At 40.4% G+C, this 22,640-nt stretch overlaps 1 protein-coding gene across 8 annotated transcripts in view; it reads right to left on the reverse strand.

The window, feature by feature from the left end:
- The window catches only part of kirrel3 (kirre like nephrin family adhesion molecule 3), a 185,772-nt gene extending 163,573 nt beyond the window's left edge, over window positions 1-22,199 (reverse strand). For 3 of the 8 annotated variants that reach the window (XM_023961937.1, XM_023961939.1, XM_023961934.1), the window contains exons 1-2: window positions 21,951-22,199; window positions 21,755-21,822 (exon numbers count right to left, since the gene is read on the reverse strand). In XM_023961937.1, the coding sequence (XP_023817705.1) occupies window positions 21,755-21,822; window positions 21,951-22,135 (253 nt within the window). In that variant the 5' untranslated portion in view covers window positions 22,136-22,199. The remainder of the gene's footprint in view (window positions 1-21,754; window positions 21,823-21,950) is intronic. The other 5 variants (XM_023961938.1, XM_023961936.1, XM_023961940.1 and 2 more) reach the window with 3 other exon arrangements.
- Between the last annotated feature and the right edge of the window lie 441 nt (window positions 22,200-22,640).

Here is a 22,640-nt window from a genome sequence, read left to right on the forward strand (position 1 = left end):
CCAGGATCATTTTAGATACTTAAAAAGGATAATGCCGCCTGTCCTTTTGTCTTTTGCTAGAACAATGAACTAAATAAAATAACAAAGTCACTTTAAGTTGAATTGAGAACAGTTGCTGGAACCAAAAATGAATTACATATGGTTAGCTTTTTGTAATTCACACTACCTCTTTCATCGGATTCTACACAGCACAAATGAAACCTCAAGTGAGAAGGAGATATGTACTGTGTTTTACTCCCCTCAACTTAACAGTATTCTGAAAACGGCAATTAAGAGAAGTCAAGGTTAATGCTGTGTGAGTTCTTATCATTGGTCAGCCGACTTGCCACGCAAAACAACCAAACCCACATTGCAAAGATTTGGCCCTTCCTGGTCAGCGTCAAAATTGTGAACGGGAGGTATGGGGCTTAGTTTGACCACATAAAATCAGTTTACTACTGCTTTGATTCCACTGGGGGAATGAAACAGTAATATGTCTTTAAACGGGGGTATACATTTTTTCTTTTTTGGTTTCTAAAGGGATGAAAGATCCACGGGACATTGAACCTCCCTGTCCAGTAATGTTGGACTTGCTAGGTAGATTAAGAGAGGTCCTAAGCTGAGTGCTGCAGATTGTCAGGATTTAAGGATTTATTGGGGAAGGATTGACGGTAGCGCGTGCAGATCATAGTGGAGATTGGGAGCAGATGGCTGTGATTTGGGCATGATTATCCAGCACGTATTGTCACTGATCTCCATCATCCTGTTTCAATTTCTCAGAAAATGCAGCTCATCTAAAATAGAGAATCCAACAGCTACAATCTCAGCCAATGGATTCTGTTAATGGTGAGGATTAAAGATATATCGTCCCCCTTTCCATTGGTATCTGTGTCTCTCTTCTGACCAGACCAAGTTCATTGCCAGTTCAAACATCACAATTTATACCAACAACATGAAACATCTGACCTGCCAGTGTCTCTTTCCAGAAATGTCTAGACTTTTCCTGCTACCGAGGGCCGAATCAATACAGGTCCCAAAATTAGGACAAATGTATTATGCTTCAGAGAAGGCCTGCCAATGGACTTGGGCCAAAACAATGAAATTCATCTAAAGCAATACTGAGTAAGGAGCGGTAGAAGCAACCATAATGAATCTCATGCATGAGTGTGTGTCATCAGGGCTGTTTTTTTGGCACGGTGGAGTTCATTCAGAGCCAGTTTCTGTCAGCTGTGGTGGCATGTCCACAATTATGTCGCACTAAGGTCAACCAATCTTCCTAACGTGGCATATTTAAAACAAGGTTAATCCCACTGCTGTGTGTGCTTATGGAGGATGCACAAATCTATGTGCTCTGTTAAAAGCGTTTGGAAGGTTAGCTCAGAGGTTTTATAAATGCTTACCCACATCAAAGACACTTACACACACACAAATACACACACATTTTAAGGCACATGTGCTTGCAAGTTAATATTTCAGCCTTTAGGGATACAAGCACAATGAGTTGATAATGCATTTTTCAGCTATATTCATTACAGATTCCATCTCCAAACTAAACTGTTTTTGCAACCATAACTTTTATAAGGGAGAAAAAAAAGGGTATTTTATTTTTCTATTTCTTTTTATTGCTTTAGCTTCTGTTTGAAAAGCAAATGTTGTATGAGACATTTTTGCTGTGTTTTTGTTTTAACTTTTTTGCTGTTTTACACCTCATAAGCAAATGTGTCAACCTTAATGAAGATGAACAACTGAAAACATAAATAAAAAAGAAAACAGATGCTTCAATTTACAACTGTCTTACTTTCAAACTACCAAGGACTAATATCAAAAACGTGGATTTTTTAAAAATAGAGTTCCATAAACGCAAAGACAAAATATGATAATAAATAGTGATTACCAAAGCCTACCTAAACCCCATCAGTAAATTAAAAATATTAAATCAGATGCGTCTTCCACACAAAATACAAAGTTGATTTAAAAACAAAACAAAGTATTTATGGTTTATAAGGGTGTGAGATTTTCTCTTTGCCAAAATTCTGAACAAAAACAAAAGGAAGATGTGTTTCACATCAATTAGTCAGGATTTGGAACGATCAACAATCAATGAAAGAAACCAAATCAACTTCAAATAACTGGTTAGAGAAGGACTGCTGCAAAAATACAATCAATGAACCTTGTTGTTTAATTCTAGGAGCCGTAGAAATAAGACACAATAGACTGGACTATTTTAACCTGAATGCTTTAATGTAGACCACAAACATACCTGTGCTATGTAGGAATTGCTCACATGTGTTTACATGTGTCTTTCTTATATTATTTTTTACTGTTTTTTTCTTTCTTCTAAGTATGTAAAAGGGGGCAGAAAATATGGTTTCTTCTATTTCCTCTCCTTTCCTAGGAATAAGATTTAAGATTTAGAGTTGGATCTCTTTGTTTTTACCGTTTTATGGGAATAAAGGTAAGTAAATAAATAATTACTAAAATTGTTTCGAACCTTTACTAATATCACCTCAAGTTGCCTCCAACTCATCTTGCATGAGGCTGAACTGGCAGCATTACACTTCATCTCAGTTTAGATCTCTGCCCATTATAACTGACAAAACCCTCCATGAAAAAGGCTGTGGGCATAATTTACACCAGCCAGGGGTGTGAGTGAGAATCCCACCACCACATGCCATTAACAAAACCCCACATCTCATGTGAAATCCCTGCTTTTTGCTGTGTGATGGGAGCTGTCATGGATGCTTGCTGGTGTTGAGGTTGATATATGAGACCCAGGGCAGGTGTTGAACATAGGAGCTCTAAATTTGGAGGTGGTGGCACCTCTGTAATGACAGTGAGGAGGCACAGTAGGGCACTATACCAGAAAGCGATTACAACCTCTTGACCCCGTCTGTTTTACATTCACCGCATTAGCGCCACACAGGGACAGTAGCCCAACAAAATTTTTTTTTTTTTTAAATAGAAAGATGTCGGCTTCAGGAAGAATTTTTACTTGCAGCTTTTATATTTTTTCCTCTTTGTGCTTTCTCTCAGTCGTTTCCCTGGACAGGAAAAATAAGAAAAGTTGGCGTGGTTGCACGACTTCAATGTCACTTTGTCAGGAAAATGTTTAGCTATACTTGTCAGAGCAGATTATTTCTAAAGCCTCAGCCAAGCATTTTAGTGTCAGCACATTAGAAAAGATGATCCATCTTCTGCAAATATACAACTTTCAGAGGGTCGTCTGAGGTCTTTGAGGCTCGAATCTCTTTTGTTTCCAGACTTTAACATAAGGGCTGCACAGAGTGAGCTTAGCTGTCTTCAAATAGAACACGAGCTTCAAAAGAGTTTTTGGAAACACAAGGAATGTATTTATTTTTTGAAGATGTGAAGCAAAAGTAAAACTCAATGCATTAAAACAGACTGGCTGTTAGACAGAAAACACACTAGAATATAAGTATTACACATGCTAATGAGAGCTTCTGTGCAGAGTCTAGCATCCTTAGACTGAAGGCTACTTTACCCCTGTGTATGATGTGTCACAGTGAGGGGAGTTTCTTTATTTTCCTGTACATTAGTGCTTCACATTGTTTATATATTCAACCTCGGGAAAGCATCCCCACTCTTTGCTATAGGGATAGAAGCATTATGCTAATGAGAGCTTGCCCTGTGAAGAATACATTTGCAGTTGGAAAACATTTTGGCTTCCGCCTTGGGAGCTAATTGAGTGCTCTGACAATGCAGTGCTTGGCTGGTTCACGTACACACAGGGGTGGAAAATTCAATTTCACAGCAGGTTCAGAGCACTCTGCGAGAAGAAGCGAAAGAAAAAGTGTTGCCGGGATTAAAGAGTCTGAGCTGGCTCTGTAGCCCAGTGTCTGGCTCAGTGGGTATATTCTTTTCATTACACTGTCGTGTTTTATTGTTTTATTGACCAGCTGACAGTGAAACTCATCACAGAAAATACAGGAGAGCGCCCACAAATGAGGGTTTGGTTAATCACTGAAATGGGCCACATGTATGCAGTCAGGCCAGGAATTTAAATATTTCATCTGGGATCCTGGATGTCATGGTTCATTCAAAATCACACACATCAAGAAAACAACGGCAGTGGTAGTTGTTTTTTCAGGGTTGTTTGTTTTACTGTGTGCTTTCCCTGAGGCTTCCTTTAAAAATTTATCACAGGGTTTATTGTTGCCAAAAGAAAAATATTGAAAGGAATTCCTTTGTATGCTTAATCCTCATGGCTTCCATGTTCCCAAAAAGAAAGAATGTCGGATTTTGAACAGGTAGCTCACCATCATGATCCATAGTTGTGTATGATGAACGTCAAACTTCAAACATACATTTCACATACGTGTGTGTGTGCATTTGAAACCTTTAACGCATTGGAGATGTTGCCAGTAACACCTAAATAAAACAGCCTCTATTAATATATATTATATGCAGCTGAAGGGATATTCGAAAAAATGTAAAGAAAAAAAATGACATTTAAAATAATTCACAAAAGAATCAGTCACGAGGTAAATGCAACTACTTTTGTACCTACGCTGAGCTTACTGATCCATGACCGAAAAATCAAGAAAAATAAAAGGCCAAAACGTTCTAAGTCTTATAAATAAAACGATCTGAGACATTGTCACTGGTTATCAAGTGCTGTGGCCCGCACAAGCTGTCTGCACTTATATGATGCAGTTCAAGGATGCATTACAAGTGGCAGAGGACCCCAGCTGGTGCCACTGGCCGAGACCTAGACCAGGCCACGGCATGGGGTCAGTCCCAGTCATATGGGATTGCTCTTTATGCCCGTCTTGCTGATACATTCCAGACCCAGTGTACAAGGAAGTGTCAGAAAACAGCCTAAAGAAAGAAAGATAGAAAGCTGGAGTTAAAACTGAAAAAAAAAGCAATAGCAAGTGGTCTCTCAAACCAACTGCTGAACGGATCCACACTCACTTCGGAATACTCCCATCGCACACGAGTCAAAGCTCTCGCTTAGGGGATAATTATTTCTACTTTGTCAGCAACTAAGTTGTGAAGTTCAGAAACTTGGTATTCATGCGTTTTATGTGCTGAATTTTGGAAACACATTTGCAAAGTTCAGTACATACACACAAAATAGGGGTGAAAAATCAATAATGTAGTCAATATCAGTGAAGACAACTGCAGAGAAGAGGATGCTGGGAAGGGGGGAAAAAAGTGTATTTTGAAGGTAAGGTTACAACACTCCTGGGATGGCCCACAGATTTCTCATTGTCATCAACATAGATATGCCCTTGATCAAAGACAGACAGGGTTCCAATTGTTTGCACTGGAGATCAAGGAAAAATGCATTTCCCGCGGTTCTCCTGAATACAAAGGAATCTGTTTCAATTCCCTGTGAAAGGAACACTTCTGAATCAAGTTCCTGTCTCACAATTTAAAATCAGTATAAGATTAAAGTGCTGTTTTGTGCACATTGATTTGGAATTTAGAAGATAATTTACAGCCAAAATTTTCACAACACTAATAGTCCTTTCTTTTTCAAATGCTTTGAACCTATTAGCTGTTTTGTTCTGTCAGAAATTACCAGCTACTCCAGCTCTGCATTTGCATTATAATGCGGAAAAAGCATGTTTTTATTTGGCACAGCACGTTCTTTGCCAGATAGCGCGGACAATTGGCTTGCAGGGCTCAGTCTCCATGCTGAAAACTCTTGCTAAGTGACTGTTAATTCAGCACATCTATTATATCTTTGAATACCAGCAATTGATGCTAGATGTGCTCCATATTGTGCTTTGGTGAAGTATCGGGACTGTAGGGCCTGTCCACCAGTTGGCGAGTGATGTTAATTTCAGTATGGGGGTGGCTTGTCGTGGGTGGACAAAGTTGAGATTCCAGCCTTTTTTACAGTCTCGCAAGAGTACAGCATCCACCACGTACCTGGTTTTTACCCAGGGGATGTTTCTGTCTTTTGCACTTTGTGCCAAAACGTTTATGTAATGTTAATGATGTTGCCCTACTATTATCTGCTAATTCTTTTGCTATCTAAGGTGGCAGTTGACAGAGATTTTTAGAAACTAGGGCATCTCCTGTTGTGGGAAGATGACATCTGGTAGCCTGTCATTTGCTCCAGAGGGTTTGGAAGTCCTTGGCATTTTAGCCACATGAAAAAGGACTGAGTGCCTGGTCAAGCCTGCAAGTGGTCTCTTGTATTTTGCTATGAATAAAAATAGATAAATACGCATCAAAATGCTATTAAACATTAACCTGCAGCTTGCCTGTCACATTTTAATTGTGAATCTAACAAGAGACTAAAGGCAAAATAGAAGCAATTATTAAGTTAACGTGTTCTTTTATCCCCCAAAGACTAACTACTCTGCCATCAGTCAACTGTTTGCTTCACTGTCATACTGCCATATGTTAGAGTTGTCCTGTCATGTTACATTTTGTGAACTTTAAGATGGCCCTGACCTGCTTTATGTCACCGCGGGGCGATGAAACTGTGGGGTGGGATGACGGGATGTAGAATTACATGCTGTTTTTAAGCGTGAATTAAGTCCAGGTACGAGGAAGAGTAGACGCGCTATTCCATTATGCTGCTTTTTATTTATTTTCATTTATTTTTTTTGTCATCCCAGCCTCCCCTTGCATGATTCTGGTTCAGTTTGCAAACCCTCACTCCAGTCGTGTGACTTAATCAGTCTGACAGACTCTGGGCGCCTGGGGAAAGTCTCTCCCTCCACAGTCCCCTTTCTCTTCAGGTTTACGCTCTCTGTGACAAACTCATTGTGGCACCTTTCAGTTGTGGTGTTCTCCGTTGGAAGGCCCTCCATGGTTCCTTCACACACATGTACATATGCACTGAGACTAGGAGCGCAAACTCTCTCAGGTACATGCCATACACAGAGCATGCATACGTGCACGGGCAGTATGCAAGGTAACACACAACCCTGCAAATATGCAAAGAACATGGCTATAAATGAGAAAGCACATTGTCCCCAGGCCTTTGACATACATGTTATGTCTTAAATACCTATTCCAACGAATGGAATCAAAGATAAAAAAAAAAAAAAAAAACACTTAGTCCTTTTTTGTCCCACTTCAACTACCTTTTGATCCATTTTGAAAATGTTTCAAGTGAGTTTTTTAATCATGATTATTCCTTTTTTTTTCTTCCTCCAAAATCAGAACAAAAATTTCCCTCTGAGTTGTGTGCAGGACTGTTGGTACAGAGTAAGCCTGACCTCATTTCCCATCATCCCTTTGTTAACAGTCCCTGAGAAATACTCAAAAACCAAACTAAAATTAATTGTATTTACATATTTCATCCGTAATGGGAATAATTTCTTAAGAACATGTTAAAAACATCAAATAAGACTAAATTACAAAATGGGTTAATTCATATAAACAATAATAATAATAATAATGTGTCAGAAGATTCATTACCTATTTTGTAGCAGTAAAATATGTCCAACACAAGAGGCTTTCAGCCCTCATCTGTTTCCTCAGCTATTGGACAGGACAAGTTAGAAAAATAAAAAAAAGGATCAAAGAAAACAATCAAGTGTGTCTTTATATGGTACAATAACAAACAAAAATATAGATATTTTTCTCAGTCCTTTTTAAGCCCTACTCTAGCAGTTCTCATGGGTGGAGAAGTAGTGCTTCTTCCTATTGGTTCATTATTATCGATGTAACTTCCTAATTAGTTTTCATTTGAGCCTCGCGGTGTCCGACCCCTCAAGATCTTTTCACAGCTCATTATGAAACCAATGGGATTCCACAACTATGATGCTTCCTAACCTCGGATCATGTCCAAGACTCCCTCCCAAACAAAGTGAGCTAAAGAAAACTTCAGCTTGTGGTTAAAGACTTCCCTGAAGGCCTGAAATGCTTCTCTTTTTAATTCAGCTGCACAAAAGTACCCCCACGACCTTTTCAAACACTCCACTTAATCCAAGTAATAAAAAAGGATTCTTATGTTGTGCCACTTCTTGTCCTCTGAGACCTTGGCAGAAAGCATTTTCCTGTGAAGCCTGATCAGGCTGCAAAGAAAGTTTACAATAGTTACGCTTGTGTCATAGGTAAACATGACTGTGTGAACATTTGAGTGTTGGATTCAAATGAACCCCTGTGACCCTTGTGCTATCCTAGGCACTTCAACATTGGGAGTTGGGTCATCTAGACCCACTAGACAGTGCTCTGAACCTTTTTTCTTCAATGATTTGTGATCTTCACTGGTGTCCATGGATTACATGAAATCTTTCCACCTTTATCCACCTTTGTCATGGTAGGGAGAACGCATCAATGTAAGGGTGGGGTCATCTAAGATAGGACAAGGGTTAATGCAGAACCAAAGAAAGACCATTACATCAAACATTTGAAAGAAAATTTGAATTTTTGCGTATTATAATGTTTTTTAAGTCCTTAATGAAATCCACAAAAAAGTTGGGTTTTTTTGCAATAAATGTTTTTTTAATAAAGTATACATAGTTTTATTTATGATAAATTGGGTGATTTGGTAAGTTTTTGCTCATTGTAATGTTAGTTTAAGATCCAAAAATATTGACGTGAGTGTTAAGAAAAAAAGCACCTTATTTACCCACTGTCTTAAATTTGAGACATATTTTTAAAAATGGTTTAACTTTATTATAAATAAATAATTAAAAAGTGTTGAGTTCTTAAAACAAGTAATTTTCAAAATAAATTACTAAACATTACTTACTCTCACCATAAAGTTTAGAAAATTAGCAAAATCTTTTTCTTGCCAAAAGTATTTTTGAGATTTCATGGAAGCCCTTCTACTGCCTCTAGTGGCTACGAGGCAGAAAACATGGCTACAAAGGGTTAATCAGTTAGCTGAACTTAAACTTATTCAATGATCTATGTCAAATCCAAAAACAACCATGAATCTTGAATCCAAACAATTTGTATTGTAGCTGGTTTTACTTCCCCTTTGTTTGTTTTTTAAAGAACTTTTTAAAAAACTTATTTTTTTCTGTGCAGCTCCTTCAACAAACTGGCATTTTCCCCCAAGCTGGACCCTGCCTGCCTTTTGTTTCAAAGGTCTCTGGAAGCTAAGCTTTCATACGGATAATACCTGACAAATGTTCCCCCTCACATCCCATGCCCACTCCTCCCATCTCCTGTTGTTTTCTTCCACATGTCTAAGCAGTGTAATGATATGGGCTTGCAGGCTTTCTCTGGTCTGGCTGAATGGAGGGAACAAGGGTCCTAAAGAGCACAACCAGCTGTTTTTTTACTGGGAGGCAAAACAGCAGTGGAAGTGGAAGATGCTGATGAGTGATGTTCTGTTCAGGGACTCACCCGTTATTCTCCATTCTGAACAGATGCAATAACGAGAACAAAACATTTCCCATCTTTAAAAAAAGTGGCAATTTGTTCTTTTAATGTTTTTGTTTTTGCCAACCATCCTTTCAGCTACTCTATTTGCACTAACTTCTGTTTTCTTTCATTTTATTTATTTATTTTATCCTTTTTCTTTTCTTGGCCTCACTTTATTTCCATTAAGCTTTTTTCTTCCCAATTTGTTGCTGTGATTTTTTTTTTTTTTTAGGGCCGTCAGCTTAAATGATGTGGCATGTCGACATGGCCCGGGCAAGTCGTGTCTCCCCCTTTCCCCTTCTCCTTTTAAAGGAAAGCTGGCCTAGTTTTGAACAGGGAGAGAAGCATTACAATTAAGGTGGCCACACCGAGCCCCTGGTGGCCAAGCTGAGGGACCAGATGTCCTGTCTGAGAGATGCTGGCCCTCACCTCCAGGGAGCGCCAGGTTGATATCTGGTTCATATCTCAGTGGGGGCACAATGCTGTTCTTGTTACACCATTAATTTAAGGATAACAGATTCTGCAGGTATGAACCCCTCTTTTATCTTTTTATCTCTTTTTTTTTTTTATTCTGGCTTTTGCAGCTGTTTAGATCAAACTAATGTATCCAAGTAGTAAAAACAAATGTGTACCGACGCCTTTAATATTTCAACAATGGCCAGTAAAAGAAAGAAATCAGCAATACAAAATAAATAGGAGAAATAACAATTGAATACCCAAAAAATGACAACACTGGCTTCAACAGAATTATGGTTTTAATCTGACTCTAAAAATCAAATAATTGAATGTCTTTAGGAAACAGCCTGTGGGATTTGCTTTCTGAACACTTCAGAGCTTTTTTCTTTGTTTTTCGTTTCTTGACAGAAGCCCAAAATGAAAACTGCGGAAAGATAAATGCCATTTCCTTCGGGGGGTGGGGGGCTTAAAGGAACCACAATCACTCAGATACTTTTGAATCTTCACTTTTTCCAATTCCAAGCCCGGGATACGACCATCCTCTCTTATTTTGCCCTGTTCTCATTTTGTATAAGGCAGCTTCTGCTTTTTGAGATGAAAGACACGTGTTTGGCAGTCTTCAAAGAGTCACAGAACTCTAAAAGTCACTTGTATAGCAGAGCAGTTCGTTCTCCATTTTATATCCAGTATGTAGGTGATGATCAAAAGAGTCTGAGTCAGGCGGAAGCTGAAAGATGTCTGGTTTCATAGTAAACAACAGCAATACCCAGACCTCTACTTTTAAAGATCAACCTGCATTCGAAATCAGACATTTGACTATGTCATACTTCATATATGTGTGTATGTATATAAATATATATATAAATATATAGATAGATAGATAGATAGATAGATAGATAGATAGATAGATAGATAGATAGATAGATAGATAGATAGATAGATAGATAGATAGATAGATAGATAGATAGATAGATAGATAGATAGATAGATAGATAGATAGATATAGATATAGATAGATAAAGATATATATATAGATAGATAGATAAGCATCGATAAATCTGATGTAATTCATGCCACGGTGCATAAACTTTCTTCATGCTGATTCTACATTTCTTATCTTAAATCTTAATTAAAGAGGGAAAAAAAGCAATTACTATGAGCCGGTGGACTGACAGCAGACTCCAAATCATTAAGTCTTCACTCAGTGTGAAGCACATCCATCTGGAGGAGACTCTTCAGGCGACCACAGATCCAAGACACATTTATGAAATAGTTCCTTCATGTCTCAAATAAGACTGTGTGAGAGTTTCTACAACCGTTCTGGACAAATTTCATTTTTAATGAAAGCCTTGTTAATAATTCACACCCATAACCTGGGGAAAGATTAGAGGCCGTGCACTGGAGGTGATGAGAGGATTTGTTAGGACCTCTGAACATCCCTCTGTGTGTAGCTTCCACCCTCCTTAGATGCCCGGTTGCATTTTTAATGCCCTCCTGTGCAGTGTCACACACTTTGGAACAGTGGCAAAACTCTTCCAGTCCCCATAAGAGTCAAACTTATGTTAAAAGTCAAGCAAGGGTATTTCTAAAACCAGCAACTGGTGATAAATGATCCTCCAAATGTAAACAGCACTGGGGAAAGAAAAGGAAAATATAGAATCGCGCAGAAGTAGTTTGAGCCGAAGCTGTTTGGAGTGAGATAGGAAAACAATGTTAAGTAATAGAATTAGTGTGCGACCAAAGTGGGGAATAATCACATTTGTGCATGTTTGCACAGACGCACAAATTCTCCACTCAGACAGTAAATACACTAGCATTGAGGATTAGGGCTGCAAGAAACTGATATGTTTTCATTTCTGACACAAGAGCTTTTCCTTTTCAGATTTCTTTTTTTTATTTCTCTTCCTGTTTTTGTTGTTCTTTGGTCTCTTTCCACTCCTAAATATAAGTGGTTAGACTTATGTGTTTACCTCAGAGTCTGTGTGTTGTCATTACTGTCATCTGTCCACAGCAAAACAATATTTAAAAGACAATGCTTCTGCTGTCAGGACTAAAGTGTTGTGACTTTCTTTTCAAATGTATCCTCATTTTCAGTGGAGATTGTAAATGAAACAGTTTCTCCACAGTCTTATCAATGATAAAACCAGAGCCTCCCTTTAAAACAGATCTGCACGATGGTGACTGACTGCCCATTTTATCATGATTCGCTTTACTTCCTGCTCTTAAACAAGATGAGTTGACCCTGCTGCACTTGTCCACCCACCAAACCCATCTTCCCTGATCTTAGTTGTTTGCAGTATTACGTCTGCTCATTCCTCATTACACAGGCATCTCTATTGTAACATTATAGCTTGAGAAGAGTCTCCAATAAACTGGCATAGCTTTTAGGGCTCACTCCCTTTTGCCACTTTAATCCAATCTCTGATGCGGAGTCTGTTCTTCATTGTGCACCGCAAGCTTTTTCTTTGTCCCCATGCTTTCTGCACAAGAAGTAATGGATGGCCCTGCCCTTTGTTCACCCCAAAGCCTTCTGCTTCCTCTTTACCTGTTTGTTTTCAGGTTGTCTCAGATGTAACTGAACTGTGGTATTTTGATTTGATTGATTTGGGTTTAAAAGGTTAGACACAGAGATTTAAGCTGTTTACCCCAACTTCCCTCTATTGTGTGCTGTTTAGTGTTCACTGTTTAGCGTTGGGCAGTGGCCAGCGAGAAGTGGAAACTGAAACGACTTCTGTGCCCTTTTTGTGATTTGCACTAATGTCCCCCAGGGATTGAGCAATGACCACTGTGAGTTCCCCCAGGATGCCAGCCAGATTGAGTCCCCTGCCAACAGATTTGAAAGGATGGCAAATCATTTAAACTCCCCTATGTGCATTAGCATTTTTTTTCATTGCTCGTGCCAGCCCCCACAGTATTAAACTGCACTTGATAAAATAAAATACAACATGTAGTGTGAAAAAAAAACATTTGGCTTTAGTGCCAGCAGAGTTAATAGTGAAGTGGCCTCTAAAAATAAATAATATGTGTGTGTGTTTTAATGAAGAATTGTAAACATACACTCATAGAACTTAATTGATAAAAAGAAGTATTCAGGACACATAAAGGCTGCAGTACCTTTTGGGGTATGCAGAGAGGTAAAAGTAAAGAAAAAAACTCAGGGATTGCCTTTAGCTGGTCTCGTCTGTGACACTAAATTATACAGCGTATAAAAATAGGCCTTGTATTACAGCCTGCAGATTGAATCCCTGCAGTACCATATTAAAAACTCCAGAAGCAGAGGCTCACAATCAATAGTGCTTCATTCTTATATTAGGATATATTAACATTTAAGGATCAATACAAACCTTTATTTATAGCGCATTACAGAATCCTTTAGTTCCCGGTGCTCGTGCTGCACACCAACAGAGCAGCTCTTTTGTAATGCAAGTGTGTGCAATGAGGATGTGTCTTTCTTTATGACAGCTCTGCCAGATGATGCTTTGCCTCATAAACTCCTAAAAAGACACAGAACCCCATTGAATTTACACCCATGAATACCAAGAAGCTCGAGTCGCAGAGTTTCTATGGTTGGTGTCAAATTCTCCAGCTTTCCCAACAACAAATACACAATTAGGGCCTGGCCCGTTGCCCGAATCGGTAGTTGTAAAAGAGATTTGCTGGGCAGGGGTGGTGTGAAAAACAGTTTCCAGCCCCCATATTGACACTGTGGTGCCCACAAGAGAATGGATCTTTCTTCCTCACTGCTTAATTATCTTAGTGGGACAGGCAGGTGGCTCAAAGCCTGTTTTGGCATCTAGTGAAAAAGGAGTTGTGCTCACCTAAAATGCTATGGGAGTGTCGGGGGAGGGTGCAGCCATTAGATATCCTTCATTCTTCCCGCTAAACCTGCCTCCTCCTCCTCCTCCTTTCCTGGCAGACATTCAAAACTTTGGCTTGGACGGGGAGCAAGTTTGTGCGACGTTGGTGTCAGACGTGCCTTGCTGAATAAAACATCCTTTGGTATCGGTGCCAGATCAAATAGCCTTTCAAAAAGCCATGTCTCTCTCCGTTGTTGCCTGGTGCCATAGAGAAAACAGTTTGCCTATCTTTTTTAATAAATAATATCACATGTGCTGCCAGAGCCACCGAGCAGCCCTTAACTGAATTTAGATGCCAAAATGGAAGTGCAGAAGTTGAGAGGTAACGCCAGCGGCACATCACAGCGTGAGACTGTCCCGCACAATGATGATTTACAACCGTTCCCATGAGTCGGCAGACACAACAGCTCCAAGATTTGCTTACAAAGGGAAATACTGCGTGCACTATCTTCTGCCAGTATTTAACATGCACAGCTGTTGTAATGGCAAGCAGAGACACATCCACAGTCACCTGCAGGTGAGAACCTTCTGCCTGCTCATGTTCAGCTTGAACACATTAAAAGGCTGATTTGCATTTATATTGCTGTTCACCATTCGTAGCAATACACGTAAGAGCACAAGGGAAGTGCACAGTGGCGTGTACATGTGCATGTACGGACAGATGAAAACACAACATGCATGTGAGCGGCCCAGAATGGAAACACTCCCTCCTGGTTTACTTCTTTAGCATTACAATGCTGAAGTTGAGGAGTGGGAGAGGGGGATAGAAAGGTTTACAGCAGGTAGGCAATTGAATTGGAGGGGTAGTACGTAGGGTAGTCCTACTTTCCCCTAAGACAATAGGAAGTCACACTGAGATTTAGTTTTCATTTCCTTAAATGCCTTGTGAGATAAAACATGTTCCGTTCTATTCTGGAGATGTTTTCCACAATGATGTTGATGCAGCCATCAGATAGTGCGGATGTAATTTTTTTTCAATTCACAGAGGCAAAAACAGATGACAGTACAATGCCATGCGATCATGTGATCTCCTCAGACTTCAGGCAGTAGATCTAAAAAAGATTCCTGCAACAACAAGAGGAAAGAAACTAAAAGGTTTTTGTCTTTTACCAAGTACAGTCTCCCTACCATATGCAGATCTGTAAATAAAACTCAGCCGACATGCATTGATCAAAGGAGATGAGAAGCTGCAAGTGCGTTTGCTTTAGGATAATAACTGATTTGTGCTTTTTTTTTTTTTTACCATTTTTTACTCCATTACTCCATTTCGGCCACATTTCTTATACTTCATACAAATAAATAAATTACAAAGTGGCAAACACGCAAATTACGCCTGAGTTACACTGGTCTGTCTGTGGTGTATTTCAACTGTGTTGACGCAAAAAATAGAACGTACATTAATCAATTGGAATTTTTACGTCGCCTCCGTCATGTCTTCGTCTGATGTCCATCTCTCCGCCCTACCAGCTTAATGCAAGAGTTCTAGTTCCAGTTCAACAATGCATTGATCTCACAGCAAAAAGCCAGAGAAACGCGAAACAGGTCGGGTTTCAAAATAAAAGTTTTGTTGTACTTTCAAAATAAAACTTTCTAAAAATGTATTTCATATTTAAGATGACATGCCCACACAGCCACGCATGCTAACACAGCGGATAACTCTGGCGTTCATTGTTGCTATAGACGACAACAGTTTCATTTTAGAAGTAAGAAAATATAACATAATTTATGACACAAAAGATGTATTTTACAAGGACGACCACAAACAAAGAGAGTGGTACAAACTACTTGACATGGGGATGGCGGGACAAACCACTCGAGGTGGACCAGAGATGCCACAAAGAACGTGTAAACTGACGGTCGTGAGACGGACTCAACCACGCAACGAAAGAGGGACGCACGGCAAACGGATCGGTGTAAATCCGGCTTTATTCTCAATGGGATTGCTGCGGCTTGCAATTTTTCGAGATCAGAGGTAACGGACACCGCAATTCTAATGAACTGATGCGTTTGATGAATCTGAATTATGAACCAAATAGCTCAGACTTCTCTTCATAAGAGGCTTTCATAAAATGTCTGCATAGAATTTTCTTTTTACAAAGATATCAATTAGTGTATAAACATAGTCGTTCATGTATAAGCTGACTCACAAAAGAAACAATATTTTGAACATGTAAAGGCAAAATGTTCTTTTCAAACTGAAATGCTTTTACTTCTGTAAAATTGTTTTATTTATTTATTTTTTTGAGGGAAAATCTAAGCTCAAGCTTATTGTATCACCCATGTTAGCAAACAACAAACAAATGTGGCTAATTAATGTTTTTCACGGTTCAGAAAATGCAGCCATTTTGGATCACTAAGGAAGACAATATGAGACTGATTCAATTCCGTGCTGGCAACTTTGAATGATCTGATGGTGTTCAATGTGTAACAAAAAAAAAATGAGCACTTCAGCTAAAATGTCTTGAACAGAAGGCTTATTAATTCATTGGCTGTGCAGAGCAGAGATTTTGACAAATAAGGGGAAAAAAAAAAGAACAGGATTCTCAACATTGTTATGTTTGAACACAGCTTGTACAGCACCTGTGTGGATCAAGCTGCTGCAGATGCCAGTTGCAAGCAAAAAAAGTAGAAAGGAAGAGACAAACATGGCTGAAAAGACACTGCTTTGAAAGATAAAAGTCAAGGTCATATTAAAGGAACTGTGTAGTTCAGCTGTGCCAATGTGTTGTCCTCTCTAGGAACTAAAAAAAATAAAAATAAAAGTCACAAACTATGTTAGAAAGCAGCCCCTAACTAAAAACATGGAAACAAATCACAGTGAAGGCCGCTATAGGTGCTTATGCAGAAAAACAGCGTGTTGTTTCCTTTGCATTAAACAGCAATTTAGAAGGGAGTAATCCATTTTATAATCTCTAACCAAATAAAATCCCACTCCGGGTTAGACGGGGGTTTCTTTCTGTTTAATACAGCGATGGCATGACTGTCTACGACAAACATGTCCACGATCATTTTACCTGTGTGCTGAGGATAAGGTCTCAGAAGGACGGGGCTTTGACAGCAGAGTGTTGAAAGTGCAGCTGCCACACCATCTTCACAGGTGACCCAGTGATCACAGCGGCATCTGGTTGAATTACTTAACACTGCCGCCCAACAGACATGTAATCCGGGATAATGCCCTTTTGCTGAGTGCTCCAATCTGGATAAATTCATCCCAGAGGAATGAAATCCAGCAGCAGAGTGTCAGAGAGAGGAGATGAGGGGCTTGGAGTTGGTATTAAAGAAAATTGGTGAGACCGGGAAGAGGGTCTTCATGATAGATAATGAACCCCAAGAGTAAACAACTTGATTGTGTTGACTGACTGAGTCTCAAGAGACAGATTGTTGCCTGTTTTTCCAAGAAGATCTCAAGCATTTCTTTTAAATCTTCCCTGGATTACGCACTCCTTTAAAATGAAGTATACACCCTGCATCAGTAAATATTGTATTTTACAAATATAACTTTCACACACTGAATCATATTTAGTTTATTATTTAAAAAAAAAAAAACATGTTTATTGACAGATTCTCTGAAATATCTGGAAAAACCATCATCAAATCTGTCCCTTTTTGCAAGAAATATTAATTAATCCTTAAAAATACATTCCTTTAGAAGCAAAAGCCTGTGACAAAAATCGGAACTTACACGTTCCAGCTGTCCAACAGCAGCCTCCAAGATTATTTATTCATATGTTCACTTATTACCATAAATATCCAACAGGGCACTCGGCTCAGAAGGATTACAGTGGGCTTAATCTATTGCAGCACAGAAATGAGCAGGGGTCACAGCAACTGAGGTGACTTAAGCTGGCTCGCCTTGATGGGACATGGAGCACAAACAGCAAAACAGACTGCATGACGCTGGACTCCATCATGAGCTGATGACATCATGAGACACTCGCCGCGTGCCTGTCATGGATGTTTGGGAAGACTCATCACGATTTGTAATAGTTTTCCCTGAGAAAAAAAAAAAGAAAAACACTCCTTCCTCAGGAAAACAGAACATGTTTGTCACTAATTCAACCAGTATTCTGCTGCTGTTGATGGTATCTTTTAGCCCGATGACACAAAGTTCATCCTTCTTATGCCACGCTCACACCAGGCATGTGACACGCATTCAAGAACATGGGTTCTTTAATGTGCGTGGTCTTCACTCTGGACGAGCAGGAAGGGACGTCTACGCCTTTTCTTGTCCTACTATTTACTTGCGCCACCTACAGGTGGAAGAGGTTTTGTGCGAAATTTTGAGTGAATCTTGCTCCAAGCTTCTTTCTTCAAAGCTCTATTCCGATGTATATATATAAGACTTGATGTCATGTGATCTGGGCCGGGCACAAATCACAATTATTACATTTTCCCTCATTAACAATTTTTAAACAGGAAGGACTGAATTAAAGGGACGTCATCCATTTTTCACCACCAAACTCGTATCCCGAATTGGTCAAAGTGCAACCCAGTTTAACTGTCAATGCCCATTCAATGGACGGCCCAAAAATGCTGCTATGCGTGAACAGGAGAGTTTTGAATGCGGAAGCCCAAACAAAATGCACATTTACGTGCAGTGACATTGACTTTTCCTTTGAAAGTACGTGGTAGCGTGAACGCGGGCTAGAGAGGGCGGCGTTAAGGCCGCTTTAGTCCGCTAGTTGATGGAGACATCTCAGTTAATTCCTTTTGAGTTGTTATAATTACAGTCCATGCATTTCACAGCAGTGTCATGATAATGAGGCTGAATGTGTGTTTTTTTTTTTTCTTCTTTTTTTTTGTTTGGGCTTTGTAACACCAGTATTTATTTGTCTGTTTTTTTTTTTTTGGAACAGCGAGAACGACTTCTCCGTCTACAAACGTCCACACATCCAAACAGACATTTAATTATACTCTAGTTGGGAAATATGTATCAAAGCCTGCCGCCCATGAAAGAGGATTTGGAGTCGTCAGACGGCAGTTAATAGACAGCAGTAAATGAAATACGGGATGTTGGGGGGTACTAAGACATGCTTTTCAGGACTTAGAAACAGCTTAGTCTGGCTGGGTGGCAAAATCTGAGGTTTGGACAGGAGATAGATGAGCGGGGGGAGGAAGATAATGATGGTAACGAGGGCCAAGAAGGGGCAGCAGTTTTTAAGAAGATTGGGATTACAGTTTTGCACAAAAGCCTTGCCTCTAGAAGGCAAAACTCAAGTTAGGGGTTGCCCTCTAACCACAGAAAGTTTGTTCAACACGCCATGGGGTTTTGGAGATGAAAACAGGGACAGATAAAAAACACTTAACACTGACGGCGCGTGATTTCAATCTTGAACCGTTTTTCTAACTCTGGCACATTGAGATCAAGACTATTCTTAAACTGCTCCTCCTGGCACGGAGCTCCTCATGCTCTGCCATATATCAACCTTTCACCCGCTCGGACAGCACAATCGATCACAAACAGCAAATGATAAATACTAGAATAAATGAAAAGAGAAACACAAACGTTGAATGGCCGAATGGAGACGACGGTAACTGGCCCTGACGGCACTCTCAGAAGTCCCCGAATGTTCTTTTCACATGTTAGTCCAAAGTGCAAAATCTAGCTGGCTCACAATAGCGGGGAAAAAAAGGGGTGGGGGGGTAAAATATCTATAAAAAATAAAGGGATTGCATCTCTCCACAAAAATACTTAAAAGTATCTTGCAGATAAAAGTCACTTTTTCACTTTTTTATTGCGGCACTGCAATGTGAAAATTGACAAAAAGGTTTAAATGTAAGACAGGATTCTAACTTGAGGTGTTGGAAAAAAAAGGTGGATGAGAGATGGAGGCTGTCCTTGACAAGTTTGGTCTGAGATTAATGTGTTCTTTGAGATTTGTCTCCCTGGTCTTCTGACGAGCGCTGTGTCATCTGTCACTGGTTGAAGTGACAGCATGAAGGGAAGCTGTCCCAGATCTGCTAACAGAACACTTTAGGATGAAAAGTTCGCTACACCTATTCCAGCCCTTTGTTTTTCCCGCTTTGACTTGTTCGTTTTTGAGCCGTTTTCTGTTTCAAAGTTAAAAGAGAAACCCTGCCCGGGTTCCCAGATTTTCCCTCTTCGTACAGTCTCACAGGATATCTGAATCTGGGATTATGATTGCCATGACCACAGCTCCTCGTTCCCCTCCGTTCATAAAAAACGGATTGTTTTCCGCAGCTTTCTGCTGACACTGGCTCGGCACATAAACAGAGCCGTATTTCGTACATCAGGAAGCTTTAGGGAAGCACTTCTTTCTCCCAAGGGGCATGCAGTGAGGAGGTGGGTTGTTATCCGCTGTTTACCTGGTAGAGGGAAGCAGTATTTTATATTATGGTAATAACAGACTCTGCTGAAATGTGCAGAAATCCTATTTCAATCCAGTTATGCCTGTGCCTCACTTCCACTTTGTTCTAAATGAGATATGATGTTAGCTGTTTGCAGAGCCGGCGCTAAACCTGTGATGATATGCTAATGAAAATGGGATTTATTAAGGATAATAGCCCAAAGCAAAATGTTTATGTCAATAAATTAAGACAGCAGTTTTACCGTCTAACATTACTATGACACTACTTCTGCACTAGACTTGCAGAAAAGGAAAATACACGGACATGGACATGTAGGCAACTTCAGAGCAAGAAATGAGGTGTGGATGCAAAACTTGGAGGCTTAGCAGAGTGGAAGCAGGCAGACTGACTGATTATGTATTTCTGTAACACAGTAAGAACAGATGGCCCCGAAAGAGTCAACAGTGAAATCACAGAATACAGCAAAGCAGAGACATTCAGAGCGGCATCATCTGCAGCACAGCGCGGGATGTACCATAACTGTTCTCTACCATCACAAACAAAAGAGGGAACACTTCCTCCAAGCTGTCCTCTCTCTCTGGGTTCACTTCAGCAGATTGTGTCAACATGCAAAGTTTTGAAGGAGGCAAAATGAGCACAGCAAAGACTGAGATTGTGAAGCTCCAACAGTTATCTTCAATCTGAGGTCTTCTAATATTTGGGAAATACTCTCGATGTAATCAGGGAGCACTCTTCTGCTATTTGTGTGCTTGAGCACAAGTCAAGATGTGGAACAGTGAGACACAAAGAAAATGATCAAGTTTGATTTTTTTGTGGCTGTTCTAGCAGTGTGTTACGAACTCTGAGCTTCAATCACAGTAAAAAGGTGTCAGCAAACTGAAATCTCTGCTATAAAGAGGCGGATTTTTGCTTTTTCTGTGCTCCTTTGGGGACAATTCCCCTCTGGGAAAAGGCTACACAGTGAAAACACGCATACATGGGGGCCATTCATTCAGTCGCTGCGCTCCTTACAATGTCGTCCAGACTGACAGGGTCAAACTTTAAAAAGAGGAGGCGGCTTTGTCGGCGACCCTGACCCTGCGCAGCATAAGCCGGGGCGCTCGCTGTGAGCCGTTCTGATGCTGCGAACTGACCAACAGGCTGATTACGCTCCGGCACATCACATACTGACACCGCAGGGGTAGAGTTCTGTTCAACTTTACCCACATCGATTGTTTTCCAAAGACAACCACCTGGTGGCAATCTGGGCAAAAACAACTAATTCATCCCGATTCCATTTACAAACAAGACTGACTAGAAAAACAATGATAAAAAATAACAGCAAATACAAAAAAAAAACTGCCAATGTCCTTACGATTCTCCCCTTAAGTGATATGGAACTTTGTTTTTCCTCTCACTATTCTAATAAGAGTCCTTGTAGTTAAACTTGGAGGGGACAGGCTGTCAGTTCAAAACAATGTGACTCAGGAATGAATGCTTGACTGAACTAGAATGGGGGTTATAGGGCTTGGTTTGGGGGTGTGTGTGTGTGTGTGTGTGTGACAGGAATACTAAGCCCACATAGGAAGTATTTAACTTGTCTGCTCTGATAGCTATGACAAACTAAAGTGGAAGCTGTAACTCTCCGTAGCGTCTCAGCCCACATCGTTCTCAAATTGCCTGTTTTTCTTTTGCATCCGACATCACAGTGCACACACACACACACACACACAGAAAAAGCTCTTTAAACGCACATTATGGCAGCAAAAAAGATGATCTCTCAGCCAGCAAGTCAATCACAACCACGCAAGATGTGATAAAACAGCAACTTCATCTGGAAAACTTACCATGTCCGGAGATCCACAGGATCAGAAGGACCCAAGGGATCATGACTGAAGAGCGGAGAGGGCAAAACCTAAGGAAAACAGTAGGCGAGTGTGAAATTGAAGTTGGCAGGCACAAAGAAAAGCACAAGATGAGACAGGGTTCTTCTGTGCTGCTGGCAGGACGATACTACAGTCACTGAGTGGTGTCTCCTTTTACCAGTGGAGGGTGGTTGTCTGGCTTTCTCCTCTTCTGTTAATTCTTTCTTTCCTCTGAGTGCTACTCTTCAGTCTGCTCTGCCCGACGCGCTTGATGATGTGAGCTTGAATACTTTCTGCGTCCCCGCTGCTGAGTCCTGGAATACACGCACTCCCTCTTCCTCTCTCGCTCGCACGGGTTCTCATTGCCCATCCATTCTCACTGTCTTCAGCCCTCACTTGCCCCCCGCCCCTACCTCCTTTTTTTTTTCCCTTTCTCTCTTGCTCTCCCACACACCGAGTCAGGGGATGGAGCTCCAGACTCCTCCCTCCATCACTCCCTCCCTCACATCCTCTCAGCCTGGCTGTCTGGGTGGCTGAGGCTGGGAGCGAAGCTGCCAGGCTCGGGTCCTCACTCTGGGAACGGGAGCCGCTATGGGAGAAACAGAGAGAGAGCTGCTCAATTAGAATGAGAATAGGACTGAGACCTCTAAAGCTACATATAACGCACACATCAACAAAAACTTTTTTTTTTTTCCCTGTCTCTCCCCACCCCTTCTTTTTCTGAGACCTTAGCCTCTTTTTAAGAGGGGTGTGGGGGTGGATCTCTGGATAGTGCTGCATTTTTTGGATCCCCTTTGGCTGAATAAAGATCACATTAGCATTTAAGACAATACTGTTATTAACATTCTGCTTATATTGGGGTTAACCA

Source organism: Oryzias latipes, chromosome 13 (genome assembly GCF_002234675.1).
Source record: "Oryzias latipes chromosome 13, ASM223467v1".
Classification (NCBI taxonomy): domain Eukaryota; kingdom Metazoa; phylum Chordata; class Actinopteri; order Beloniformes; family Adrianichthyidae; genus Oryzias; species Oryzias latipes.